This window comes from Drosophila subobscura, chromosome A (assembly GCF_008121235.1).
Source record: "Drosophila subobscura isolate 14011-0131.10 chromosome A, UCBerk_Dsub_1.0, whole genome shotgun sequence".
Classification (NCBI taxonomy): domain Eukaryota; kingdom Metazoa; phylum Arthropoda; class Insecta; order Diptera; family Drosophilidae; genus Drosophila; species Drosophila subobscura.
Window position 1 is genome coordinate 19,279,504 of NC_048530.1, and position 13,782 is coordinate 19,293,285.

The 13,782-nt window shown below is 45.7% G+C and overlaps 2 protein-coding genes and 1 long non-coding RNA gene across 3 annotated transcripts; 2 read left to right on the forward strand and 1 right to left on the reverse strand.

Annotated features, from left to right (window-relative positions):
- Positions 1-5,591: 5,591 nt before the first annotated feature.
- LOC117900330 lies at positions 5,592-6,179 on the reverse strand. Its single transcript, XR_004649277.1, has 3 exons — positions 6,018-6,179; positions 5,767-5,931; positions 5,592-5,708 (listed from the first exon to the last, which is right to left on the reverse strand). It is a non-coding gene; the product is annotated as an uncharacterized LOC117900330 (long non-coding RNA).
- A 3,197-nt stretch (positions 6,180-9,376) lies between these two features.
- On the forward strand, positions 9,377-10,636 carry LOC117891126 (mitochondrial carrier homolog 2). The gene is made up of 2 exons (XM_034796334.1): positions 9,377-9,443; positions 9,503-10,636. Exon 2 carries the CDS (start codon positions 9,508-9,510, stop codon positions 10,609-10,611), a length of 1,104 nt encoding a protein of 367 aa, XP_034652225.1. The 5' UTR covers positions 9,377-9,443; positions 9,503-9,507; the 3' UTR covers positions 10,612-10,636.
- Positions 10,637-10,752: 116 nt separating this feature from the next.
- LOC117903233 (mitochondrial import inner membrane translocase subunit tim-16) lies at positions 10,753-11,139 on the forward strand. The gene has a single exon (XM_034815133.1). It carries the CDS (start codon positions 10,753-10,755, stop codon positions 11,137-11,139), a length of 387 nt encoding a protein of 128 aa, XP_034671024.1.
- Positions 11,140-13,782: the final 2,643 nt, after the last annotated feature.

A 13,782-nucleotide genomic window follows, 5' to 3' on the forward strand; every position in this document is an offset into this window, starting at 1 on the left:
CCCAAGCCCCACTCCATCCCCCCTCTCAGTCGCCTTTAATACGCTGCGCTGTTTAGTAGAGAAAAAGAAAGACGAAAAACTTTATGCAATTCCTTTTATAAAATGTTTCCTATTTTTGGTTTTTATGCATCATTCATGGTTGGGCCTGCTCGGACGATGTACAACGAGGATAAAGTTTTTGACCAGTAAAAAAGTGACCGAAAAAGAGCTGCAAAAAATCGATGGAACTACTTTTTACCATCACTTTTGATCATAGGCTTGCAGTGCACAAAATGAAACATTTTATGGCGAAGAAAATATCAATAAAGAGCAACAGCGTTATCGACAGCATTTTCGAACCCTGAAGAGTGAACATAAGATCTAAAAGCTAAGGAACAGTTAAGATTTGATTTACACAGGAACAAAGTAGAATTTCTGAAGATATTTGTTTGAAGCCTCAGAGCTTAAAGTGTGTAGCGCTTCAGCTACCCGAAAGAAACTAAATTGAAAAGCAGAAAGACCTTTCCTTCTATTTTTGACAGTACCAAAAGCTATGGTTGAGTGTAGTTCATTCTTAGATGTATTTAGGGAATAAAGTATAAAAGTTTTGAGTTTCAATAAATAAAACCAAAATATTTACAGTCATTAAATTCTGTGTTAAATAACCAATCTAAAAAGGAAAACAAAATATAACTATTAAGCCAATTGGCAGCTAAAAGCATTGCAGCAGAAGTTTAGTTGTAATTCCCTCTCCCTTCCCTGCTTCCACTGCATTGCTAATCGGCTTGTAAATGATTTGCGCTTAGGGTGCTCGTCCAATGTTATGGCTTTGGGGGGGTTGGTGGGCTAAGCTCAACTTTCAGATCCGTTACCCAGCCGGCAGCGCACCAACAGTGGCTTTTTGCAGCTCAGTCAGTGGCGATGGCGTCTCGTCTGGACTACTTTCGGCAATTGCCACTGCCACAGCCACAGCTACAGCCAGAGGCAGTGACACTGCCACAGCTATGGCCAGAGGGCACTGGCGGTGGCGGCGGCAGTGTGGCAATACTTTGGCTCTCGTTTGCCAATGAATTTTTATGGCGCGACTTTTACGTCAGCAAACGGGCGGGGCAGAAGGCAAAGTAGAGTTGAATCTGATGGAGCGGAACCCTTCAAGGGCGAGACATGACTGCTCTAAACAAACATATTCATGGCGAAGATTATGCCTGGTATGCGCGGGTGCTGCTGCTGCTGCTGCTGCCGCTGTTGCGATTGCACTTAAAAATTAGCATTAAAGGAGCAACCTATTCGGGGGCGGAGCACCAGGAATTGTCGCCCTAATGGGTCTGGCTATGGCTCTGGATCTGGCTCTGGTCTGCAGCCACTGCCAATTTCCGGCCGCGAAATTACATCTAATTAGCTAATCAACACAATTATGGTACAACCTGCGGCCAGGATGCGTCGCACAGACACACACACACACGCACGCAGGACACAGACACAGACAGAGACAGAGACCGGGCTTGGGGCCCACACAAAACCAGACCAAAGTTGGATGGTTGTTGTTCACCATTGCAACGCAACGGAAGTTGCCCAGACAGAGGCAACAAAACCAAACACCATCATCGTCATCATCATCATCATCATTATCATCCTCGACATCGACAACATTGATGATGAGTACTCGGTTTAGAGCGGGAGCGGTGGGAGCGGTGGAGTTCGCCACTGAACAGCCGCCACATCCGCACACCCGAACCATCCGTACATCCGCATGTCCGCCCTCTGGCTTCAAACTACCGAACTGCCCAACAAACGAACCAACGAACCAACGCACAATGTGGCAAATGTTGGCAATGCAACGCGCCTCGCGCGCCTCGTGGCCTCATTACAGCCTGCGCGCTGAGGTGCTGAATGGCATCTCTGAAGTGGTCAAGAAGAGGCTCCACAGCAGCAGGCAGCTTGGCTGGCAACTTTATAGATGGACTTGAATGAATTTCAATATATCGCCAGCTAACACATTAATTTGTAGCACTATCAAAAATGGTGGAAATATCATGGAAATTATGGCTGCCACAGCACTTTCCCGCTTTCGGCAGCGGGGAATATTCGACTACGATTAACGTGAATTTCGTTTGCATATGTAACGTTGATCCTTTGCCTAGTGCATGCCCAGCTGCATGTGCGGTCTTCATCCAATTATCCAGTGCCATTCGTTAGCTCATTAAGGGAGCAGGAGCCGGAGCAGGAGTCGCAGCTGGAGTCGGAGCTGGAGCCGGAGCCGCAGCGGGAGTCGTCGTCTCCGGGCCATCCATCGTCCGTCCATGGTTAATATCCTGTGTCAACTGTTGTCCATTCAATTTGCATTTTTGCAATTATTTCAATTAAATCGACAAAAGAAAACGTCTGGTCCGCAAAGGCAAGGCACTGGCGGAGGCGGAGGCGGAGGCGGAGGCAAGGCACGGTCGATGATTGGGTAGCAGACCGTTGGGGAATATAATTTCCTCGCGCCGGATGTGACAATGAATACGCATTAATAAGTGCATACACACACACACACACACAACCTGGATATATGTATAGTCATATTATATAACTACCTTATTCATGCGATATGTTTGCATGTCCTCACCGCTCCGCTCCACGCCACTCCGCTCCCCTTGGGTCGGACATGTTTACGATTTTCGAACTCCCGCAGCCCCACAGCTTGCCACATTCTTTTGTGCCACTGACACTGCCACTGCCGCTGGCACTGCTGTCGTGGTTGTTGTTGCTCTTGTTGCTGCTGCTGGTGGTAGCTGCGTGCCTTCCGGTGGCTGAATTGATATGGCCTCCCGCTGCCAGACGTCGCCAATCTGTCCTTCGCCTAACCACAACGAGGCGGCATGAATGGCTGGCTAATTTTGTGGAGCTTGCCGCGTCTCCTTGGCTCGCTTTTAACAATATTAATATGCAAAATAATATAAATGCAAGCGGCGACAAATGAAGGATAAGCCAGAGGAAGAGACAATGGCACAGGGCAAACCACAGCACAAAAAACGAGCGAACGAAAAGAAAATAATGAAGGAATGAAGCAAACAAATTTCATTGTAAAGGCGAGCGTGACATATTCTTCGTCCTCTCGTCGCCCCACAGCAGGCAGTCTTCGTTGTCATTGTTGTTGTCTACTCCGGTGATGTTCCCCTGTGCTCCCGTGTGCTCCCGTTGTCCCTGTTTCCTGATGTCCTGATGTCCTTGTGCCTGCCACAAGCATGAAATTGGATTTGCACCCAGTACAAGTGATGTGCCTGCCGCCTGTGGTGGTCGCGTATACGTAATCAGATTATTACATGCCGCCTGCTGACTGCTGCCTGCCGCCTGCCGCCTGCCACCAGTGCAACAGCCACCGCTTGACACTTTTTCGTGCTGTGCGTGCCATCAAGATGAAATTATATGATTTGAATAATAATTGAATTATAAAATCATAGAATAAGCCGGAATCAGAATGGGAATGGGAATGGAAATGGGAATGGGGCAAATATCAGAGTCCCTGCCACATATTCTATCCATTATGATTGCTGCACATGCCACACGGATCGGATCTCTATGCAACTCGACACTCGGCCAGTGTCTGCACATGCCATGCATTTTTAAATAGAATTCTGCCGTCTTCATTCGATTTCCATTGACACTAGCCTTTGCTGCCCTGTCATTAAGAGTACAAATAAACGAACAAAAAGCGGGAACTGGACTGGCAATGGTACTCTCTGGTGATAAGCGACATAGAATGATGTTTCTGAATGATGATCTTGACAGCGAATCTTGGCCTCCCCTCAATCCCTAATCCTTAAGCCTTAATCCATTATCTTTAGCAATTTGTTTGCCCAAAAAGTTCCTTTAAAGTGCCAACCTGGGAAAGTGCACAGTGCACTTTGCTCACCCCCGAATGAAGTCAAGCGCTTGACTTAGCCGCGAACACTGGGCCAAGTCAGAGAATGGATGCGGAATGGCTGGCAAAGACCAGCTGCTTGGCGGCTCTAAGTGCCATGTGGCCCACTGTTATAACTTGATAAAATGGGCACGACATTTGTCGCCTTCAAATGGTTAACAAGTTTCAGCAAACATCGTCAGACATCATTACTTACTGGCAATGAAGGGAAGGGCAGCGCAGGGCAACGCCGTTGCCGTTGTCGTCATCGTCATCGTCTCTTCTCTATCCCTCTCCACGGGTCTCCGTTCTCCACTCTTGCACTCTTACACTCTCCACTCCTGCACTCTCCGTTCGCCACCCTTGCACTCTCGCACTCTCCACTCTCTCACTCTCCACTCTTGCACTCTCCGCTCTCCACTCTTCCACTCTGATGCGACTCTTCAGATCGTCTCCCGTTGTAATCATGTGAATCCGCTTAAACTGTCGAAGTGTATTGTGCGTCATTATTCTCTTTCGTGCCATTAGACTTGAATAGTTTTTTCCATACTAGAAAGTATAAAAAAGGCAACACAAAATGCCAGCTCGACCAAAGGATACCCAATAGCTTAAATATGCTAGGAACTTGACAGAATAGAGAACAGAGAAGACAAGTACAGGGTATAAGGCAAAAATCTAAGAAAAAAACGAAGCTAAGAAAACGAGAAACGCAAATCGCAACGGCATTGATGTCGCGTCGACTTTGCTGCTTATCATTTGTTCATGGATTGCCCATGCACACATACACATAGACTGTGTGTGCATGCGTGTGTGGGTGTGTGAATGCGTGTACTTACTTTGCATTTGCTATTTTTTCCACTGCCAGCTTTGCCTGCTGATGCGCCTGATGCAGCGCCGATGATGATGATGATTATGATGAAGGGGACACTCGACTGCATTTGCACTTAACTGTGCAGTTCTTAGCATCATCATCATCATCATCATCTTTTTATGCTCTCTCTTTCCCTCTCTTGATCATCGACTTATTTGAAGTGTGCGTTGAAACTCTCTGGCTTACGGCCTGTCTCTACCCAAAAACTGTCTTGGCTGCCGGCTGCATGGAAATTTAAATATTTTATATTTTCTTTTATTTAATTTGTACCTACAATTGCGGCCAATTTGGCTTAATTGTTTTTATTAAGAGTTTGGTGCAACACAGAGGAAATCGCACCCACATCGTGCACACGCCACAGTGCCAACGACAATGCGTATAAATAAATCACTTAAATTTCATTGAGCCTCGTCTCCGCTCTCACTTTGCCAGGGAAAATTGCATTTTAAATGCACACACAAATTGAAAATTGCCATAATATATACACACATACAAATGTCTGTGTGTGGGTTGAACTTTTGCTTTGGTAAAACGTGCCTCATTATAGAGATCAATGGCATGTCCATGCTGCAAAGCGCAATTTGAATGTAAATTGTTGCTCTTTTCACTCGCATGCTGGCACACACACACACACACACACACATAAAATTAGTGTTCAAGCATTAAAGATTATCTATAGATACGTTTGCATTATTCATGAACAGAAATCTCCATGCTGGTTGTCACAATTTATTTATTTCCAGGTTGCCAGCTACCAGCTACCAGCTGACCAGCGTCTACTTTTGCATTGCACAGCACTGTTGCTGAGCTGCGGATGCTGCCCAACACTGCACTCGATACCAAAACAATTGTCAGTTGTGTCATTATATTTATTAATTAATTGCAAATAGCATAATAATATTTAAGTCTTTCCATAAGACAAATTTGTGTGCATAAGCATGAAAAAAATGTTCGGAAATGCCAACGAAAGGGAAGCTGTAAATGGAAATAGAAAAATTAGGTTAACTCTACATCAGGCACTATTTCAACTTACCCCGTCAAAAGATGTACGCTGTCCGTTAGGATGGCCATTGTTTAGTTTAAAGTTGTTCAAATTTAATTGTGGCAAGTCTGTATGAAGTGTCGTTTCCCCGTTGCCCATCCAACGGAGAGCGTCGCATCAGTTTACAGGGCGATCCTAGAGGTTTGCATAGCCAGACTGGAAGAACAGAAGAGCAGAAGAACTTGGAGAATTAAAGAACTCAATTCAATGTAAATCGAAAAGCTCTGCTGTCGATTACACACCGTCTTAGTGTCCTTGTCTGACATTGGTGTGTATGTTCTTCTTTAGAATAATTTCGAAGGGGGTCAATTTAGATTTTTATCCGAATAATTTTCATTTTTGTTAACGTATCATTTTTTTTTTTTTTTTTTTTTTTTTTTTTTTCATAGGAGATGTTGCTCCTATGTAGCCCAAAACGAAAATGATTTGTGTTGTGTATTTTCCTTAGCTTGTTAACTTTGACTTCTACTAGGACTGAATATGGCCTACTATACTTATGCGAAGCTTAAAAAAAATAAAACAATGTGACCCTGTCGGGCTTAACAATAAATACTGAGGAAAAAACATAAGCTGTTGGAACATTTGATGGTGGCAACCCACAGGGGCATCCGGCCAATAAAAGTTTACAGCGAGCCATAGTCGAGTTTTCGTGGATGGCTCCTTTTTGTGTGCCAATTTGTTGAGCAAATTGAGTTAACAGAAGATATGAACCATTGACAACTATGACTTCAACTTCTGTTCTATTCGATACGTTCCTTGGCCCTTAAATTGAATGTAGAATAAGTCTCCTGCTATCTGCTCATTTGCGTGTTACAAGTGCTGATATTTGTTCTTGACTGTATTGTCCGCTTTTTAGCTTGCATTTCGTCACATTTAATTGAATAGTTTCACGTATAGTTTCTTGTATTGGATTCGTTTTGCATTCTGATTATGCCCATAAATCCATAAGTCCACCCATTGGTTGTGTCAAAAGCCCCAGCCACATGGAATGTGTAATGATCAAAAAGTTTCCTTGCTCAGATTCTGTCAGCTTCCGCATCCGCTGCAGAGGCGTGTGTGAAGCTCATAAACAAATTATACGCAAGTTGACAGGCTTCCGGGCTTAGGGGCTGCCAAGCAGTCTAAGTCGCTCCTCTTGTGGCTGCCGCTTCTGTCCAATGCTTGGGGCACGTACATTCTGGCAGCTGCTCCTGCGTGTCTCCCTGGAGAGCAGGCGGTAGCTCTGTTGCAATGCAATGTGTGCAGTTAGAGGGTATTAACATAATTACAATAATGACTTGTTGCCTTTGCCGGCTGCCCGTCACAGAGCCCAAGCAACATTTGACTCTCCGGATGTCTGGCTGTCCTAAGGACTACTCTCTATAGATGGCAGTGGCATCATCATGCACTCAAATACTTGCCGCAAATGCAGTTGCTTGGCTTTCGTTAAAATTCAGCAGCTGTAATTGAACGCATTTGCGTTTTGTCGTTTGATTTCATTGTCTTGCGCCGCGAAACCCAAAATCAAACCCAAAATTGTGAGCCCCACTCCGGGTGCTGCAGCTGCTCCCCTGTTGTAGCTGCTGGCTGGGGTCTCATTCATTATGCAAACACCTCCACATGGCTATCTAAACGTGGCCATGGCCAGCATTGTGCTTGCTTCGCTCTGCTTCGGACTGGCACGACATTGCCAGGAGGAGGAGTGCTGCCTTTTGAGATTAGTTGCCATTTAAACTGCTGTTACCGCCCCGATCGGTGCAGTCCAGCGATTCCGATTTCATTCCGATTCCAATGCCCGTGCCTACATCTACATACATACATACATCTCGTCCCCAGCCTATTCCCATTTCCATTTCCATTCCCATTTCGACTGTGATTCCATTTGGTTTGGTATTTTTTGTGCTGGGAGTGCCGGGATGGAACGCTCGTCAGTTGTGTCCGATGGCTGGCCGCCATAGCATTTTGATTTCCGCACTGCATCCGGCAGTTTTAATCCCCTGACAGCGGAGTCCTCCCCAACCCACACGGTGTCCCGCCCCGAAAAATGCAACAAAAAATGTTAGAGTGCAAATGCAACAAGAAGTGCGAATGTTGTCGCCCTCGAATGCACCTCTCAGAGATCACCCTAACAGCAAATAATTATATGGGAAATATGAGTACAGGAACAGCTAAAGACTCAATAGATTATGACGCTGGGCATACTGGAATCTATGAGAATTTATCCTCAAACCAATCAACTCTAATAGATAATGATCTCTTTTTGGTTAGGGTACATCTGTGGAGGGCAGATAGGGGGGAAATAGTTCCCCCTATTTACCACACACACGCACATGCAACGTGGGATCTGCTGCAACGTGGCAAGGCTGGCGTTGGTGATGCGTGGCCATGGCCATGGCGCTGAAAGTGGTCGTTGCAGGCCGTGCTATCCGTATCCAGTGTCGCATTCATTGCTATTCATTCGCTGGTGCCCGTTCGTGGCGAGGACCCCGCACTCACTCACTCACCCTCACTGTCTATCCACTCCCTGACCGATTTCCGTACTTGTTGTTGTTGCTTGTGGCTAACATGCAAGCTTAGGATTTGGAAAACAATTTCACTGTTGGTGGAATGTCAACGTCAGGTCTGGCTGCTGCTGCTGCTGCTCCTCTACCTCCTCCTACTCATGATCTAAAATTGTAGGCGCGATGCGTTGCACACATCCCTAATTAGTGATGTGCAATAATCGTGCGTGTGTCTGTGGGTGGCTTGCCAGAGGGTTGTCGGAGGATGCCCATGGGCTGAGGGATTTCGTCGTAGTTGGTTCGGTTCAAAAATTGCGACATTGTTAATCAACTGTGCGTGTCGCATAAGTTGCATTTGCCTTCGGTTCGTTGGTTGGAATTGGATTGGATTGGTTTGCATGGAACAGGCAGGCAGGGCGAGGCGAGGCGGCATGCCCCTGGGCCGGGCACTCTCGAAAGTACTTTGGAGCCACAAAATGTTGGTGCATTCATTCGGCTGTTGAGTCTGTCCAAGTAAGTGGAAAATTGCAGTGAAGATCGTGCTGAAGGTCACTCGTTTTCGTTCAAAGTTTGCTTTAAATTCTGCAAAAGATTAACAAAAATGTCTTCCCCGAGTGCTGTAATTTGGTTAATAGAAATGTTCCCTCATCCCTGCACCACGGTTCTCGTTGTCGTTGCAGCTGCAGTGCCTTGATTTTAACATCAAAAGTTTCTTCATGAAATCCCAAAAAAAAAGCTGCAACCTTTTGGGCAATGGGTGGGGATGATGGCTGGCTGTTGGGTGGGGATAATGGCCGGCTGGTTGGGTGGGGCGTTCTGCCAATACGACGGCTGGCTGCAGTAAATTGACCAGAAAAACAGCAAAGGGCATCGGGGTCAGCCTAATTGAAATTTCATGTTGTACGTAAAGCAAGCCGAGCCCAGCTGCTGGGTTCGATTCGGGGTGCGGGATTCTCTGGGATTTGAGTAAAGAAGAAGGTAGCAAAGAGCAGAATTTTACAAATTAAAATTAAAGACATGTCAAAAATTACAGAAAAACAACAAAAAATTCATGGAAAATGTATTTTGATGTTTGCGCAAAGCAAGCCTTGAAAGAGTTTAGCTTCAGATGCCAACATATTGGAAAACACTTCACAACAAATAAGCCAACAAATCTATTTCATAGCAAAATTTTACTCCTGTAATTCGGTAAGTTTTCCTTTGGTTAAACCCAACCGCAATCGAAGCAATTTGTTTCCAATCAATAGCCGCCATGTCTGACAATCGCCCCGAGATGAACGCAAACGAAACGGCAGAGGAACACGAAGAGATCGCAGAGGATGTGATGCCCCTGCGGAACATCGGTGCTGGCGATGGAAATTACCTGGGGGAAGATCTATACCTAGGGGAGCCTCAACTGCGACGTAATCGTCTGGTTGGCGGTCGCGTTGTCTTCTACCAAAATCGTGATGCAGAAGAAGACCATCTACAGAAAATCCAGACAATCTACGTTCATGTGGCATGTATCTGCGCGGGAGTTGCGTGGACAACGCTGATGCATCCGTTGCAACATGCCGGTGTCTTGATGCAACTGGGCTTTGAGCCATTTCCCGGTGAGATTGTCCAAATGGGATTGCTTGGACCGCGCAATCTGCTGCCAGGGGCGCAACATTTGATTGAATACATCCATCAGAGCGATGGATTCTTCGCCCTGTACCGTGGACTGACGGCGAACATCGCCATCAATGTCACGTCCTATGTGATGGATACAACTATGTCCATGCTGGGGCTGGAGACTCACAATTTTGGACCTACGACAGGAACTTCTGTGCAGGATATGTCCCGGTACATGCTGGTCCGAGGCTGCCGCTTGACCTTGAAGCTGATGCTCACACAGCCCCTTACAGTCGTCTTTACACGCCAGATAGCCCAGTTCATTGGCTGCGAGTCGGTCTACCAAACTCTGGGCCAAACCATCATCAAGATATTCAAGGAGGAAGGCATAGCCGCTTTCTATGCCGGCTTTGTGCCCCGCCTGTTGGGCAAAATGGGCATCATGGCCATCACCACTGTCGCATCGACTCTGTTTTATCACTATTGTCCGAACTACTACCCCATACAGGCACTCCACGAGCTGGTAGTTAGTATTTCCTCGTCGTACGTGCTGCATCCTCTGTCCGTGGTGGGCACCTGCATGGATGTCCAAGGATCGCCCCTGGCTGCTGCCATGCCCTCCCAAATGGCGCACTATGAGCACTGGACCAAGTGCTTTGCTGACATCTACGCGAACGGTGGATTCTACCATCGTGGTGGCATTCTCTTCTGGCGCACGATGCCCGTCAAGAAGCTTGATGCCTCGATGGTTTGCCAGAACTAATTCTTTCGTTTTTCCGTTTATTGTCGATCGAAATAAAATATAATTGTAAAATTTAAATGCAGCACAATTGAGACGATCGTGTAGCCGCTTTTATTAGTGTCATACTTCAAGTCAAACGAAAACATTTCATTCAACTGAATGATGGCAAAATATTTAGCAAGAATCGTTATCTCGGGCGCCCAGTCGATTGGCAAGGCATTGGCCAAGACGGTGCGCGAGGAGATCGAGGTCTACAGGGAGGCAGCCCGCGTGCATGCGGCCCAGTCCGCCACAAACTTTACGCCCACCAAAACGGATGCAGCCCTCAACGGCATGACGCTGGAGGAAGCTCAGTTGATACTGAACGTCAAGGATGTGCTGGATCGTGCAGAAGTTGAGCAACAATATCAGCACTTGTTTCACATCAATTCGAAGACGGCCGGGGGCTCGTTCTACTTACAATCGAAGATTTTTCGGGCCAAGGAGCGCATCGATCAGGAGCTCAAGAAGGTCGAAGCTCTGGCCAAGTTGCAGGCAAAGTCGGAGTAGAAGTAGAAGCAACACGAACACAATACCAACAGGCAAACACTCAATGATGAACATATCTTTGGGCTGGCATAAGAAAATTATACACTAAAGCTTCTCCATTCAACCATTTTATGCTGTAGTTTTTATTTTTAAGTCCGAAAGGTGCGGGACTACTCGTTGAGTATGACCTAAAGGGAAGCGCAGGAAGAGCTGACTGCTCGAGTTGAGTTGTCGTGCCGGGAATGGCACATTTCATTGTTGTTTTGCACATTCAAAAGCATCAGCCACTCAGGCAGCGTCGTATCTGTCCCTCTTCAGTGTTGCAGTCTTACCAAATGTCAGCAGAGATTAAGCGGCTAAAATCTGTGCAGAGGTTCAGAGGCGAACTAACCAATGCAATGTAACGAAGCGAACGAGAGAGACACAAGGACCGGCAAAGGACATGTTGTAAAAGATTTTATATACTACCAGGCAAGGACACAAACACACACACCCACACACACCCACGGAAACAGCACACACACACAGGCAGACAATGAAGCGTAACTGGCAGATGCACGTAATGAAAATATCAAAAATCTACAACGAAATGTGCCAACAGGCAGGGGACTAACCCAAGCCCAGACACAATTCAGTTTTGGTTCATTTGAATGCGACTCATTTGTGGGCCACACCTCGGTGAGTCGAGGGTATCAATTGGGTATGATCAATACCTTAGAAGAGAGCTACTTCAGGACTTGTATTTATTGATATGCAAAAGTTCTGATAAGTTCTGCCTAGGACTTGTCATTCTTTCATATTTCCAGGGTATACCGCTGGCTGCTCTTTGGTCCACAACGAAAGTGCTTACTTAAATGCCAGTTAGGCCAGTTGTTGCTGCTGCTGCTGTAGCTGTTGCTGCTGTGAGTTGGTCAGGTTCATTTAGGCCAGAGAAATCAAGAGTCAAAAGTTAGACTTGTGACTCTCGTGCCGCCTGCCTCGTGCCCTTCTGCCACATCAACGTTGGGAAATTACTAGTTATTACACGGCCATGAGTGTGTGTGTGTGTGTGTTAGTGTATGGATGATGAGAGGAAAATTCGTATCGTCTTAATAACCAAAAAATGCCATCAGCCTTTAGCTTTCAACCAATGCAGCAGCACCATGTCCTGTCCTGGAAATTCCTCTACTCTTGCCCATCCTGCTTCTGTTCTGTCTTGATGCCCGCAACATTCACGCATGCCTGGCCTGACCATGCATATGTCTACGTATATCTAGACATGGATTTCGTTATACTAAATGTATATGGGTGCATCGTGGCAACTGTTGAGCAGAACACGAACAGAATCTGTTGTACTGTCGCCTGTGCAAAATGCAATTAGACTAACGATGCAACACAATTTTGTCTTCAACTTCATAAAGATGTGATGGCGATGCGAGATGAGTTGGAGAGTGAGAGAGAGAAGGGAAGCCTCGAATGTGGGGGCTTCGGTGCAAGCCAGATGGTCAGCCATTGAGAACAAGGTGCAGTTTGAATAGTTTCATCTGCTGCAGCTTAAATTGTTGCTGAAAATCGCTGAATAAGTTTTCTTTTGTAAAAGATTAATGACAGCTTAGCTCTCGTTGATAGAATCTACCATTCCGCAGATTGTTTTCCATCAAATTTTCCTTAGATATCTTCGCTGTGAGAACTCTTGAGCAACCTTCGCTCCATTTTGCGACACTTTTGTATTTAAATTGTTGTCTGTGGGTGATGCTGTGTGTGTGTGCCTGTGAGTAGCGGAAATGTTGAACGAAATCTGGCATTTGCTTGGGAAAACTGGCAGGGGAAGACTCTTCTATTCCTGCTCCAACTTGAGTTTTATAAGCTGTCAGTTTTGTGCGCAACAAATTGCAGTGCGCTTGGTCATAATTAGCATTAATATCAAGTCAATTAAGTAGTCAATTATGAATTATTATTGATATCAGATCGACTAAAGGCAAAAGGCAACAGCGGGCACGAGTGGGAGCTTGTGGGCAGATCAGTTTCTGTATCTTTATCTGTATGAGTATCCATTACAAATGATTTACATGCTTGGCGCTCATGCCAAATACGAGAGTGTGTGGTTTGAACCGCTCTAAGAACGTGGCCGACAGCAGACAAACACATGTTCCACATCCCATATATGTCACAATTAACACAAGCCACTAGCATATGAATATTAATTATGCACTCGCTTCCACTTCGGCAATTCTCTGTGAAATCTCGGTAAATGTATCTGCCACATAGACAACGAATATGATGTACAGAATTTGTCTCAATGAACAAATGAATGAATTTTGAACCGATCGCTGTGGCTTTTGTTATTGCAGAAGGAGTTGAATATCCATTCATTATAAATAAATTCACTTGTCCAATTTGAACCAACTATCTTATCCTTTAGTACTCAACATTGAGATCACAAAAAAACAGCTGATTACATTCCAAGGCAATCCACTGAAATTTTCTCGGAAAACATGAGAAAATCACGATAAATGCTGCTCGACAGTAAGGTGCAAAGATTTGTATATTGGGAACATGATTTTTGTGTACCTTTTTTGTTGTTGTGTTGTTTTCTTTTCGGTGGATTGGACGGGCGGATGGTTCTGGCTGAAATATGTATATTACGCATACGCCGCATGGGCTTCCGTTTTCCGACAACAACGT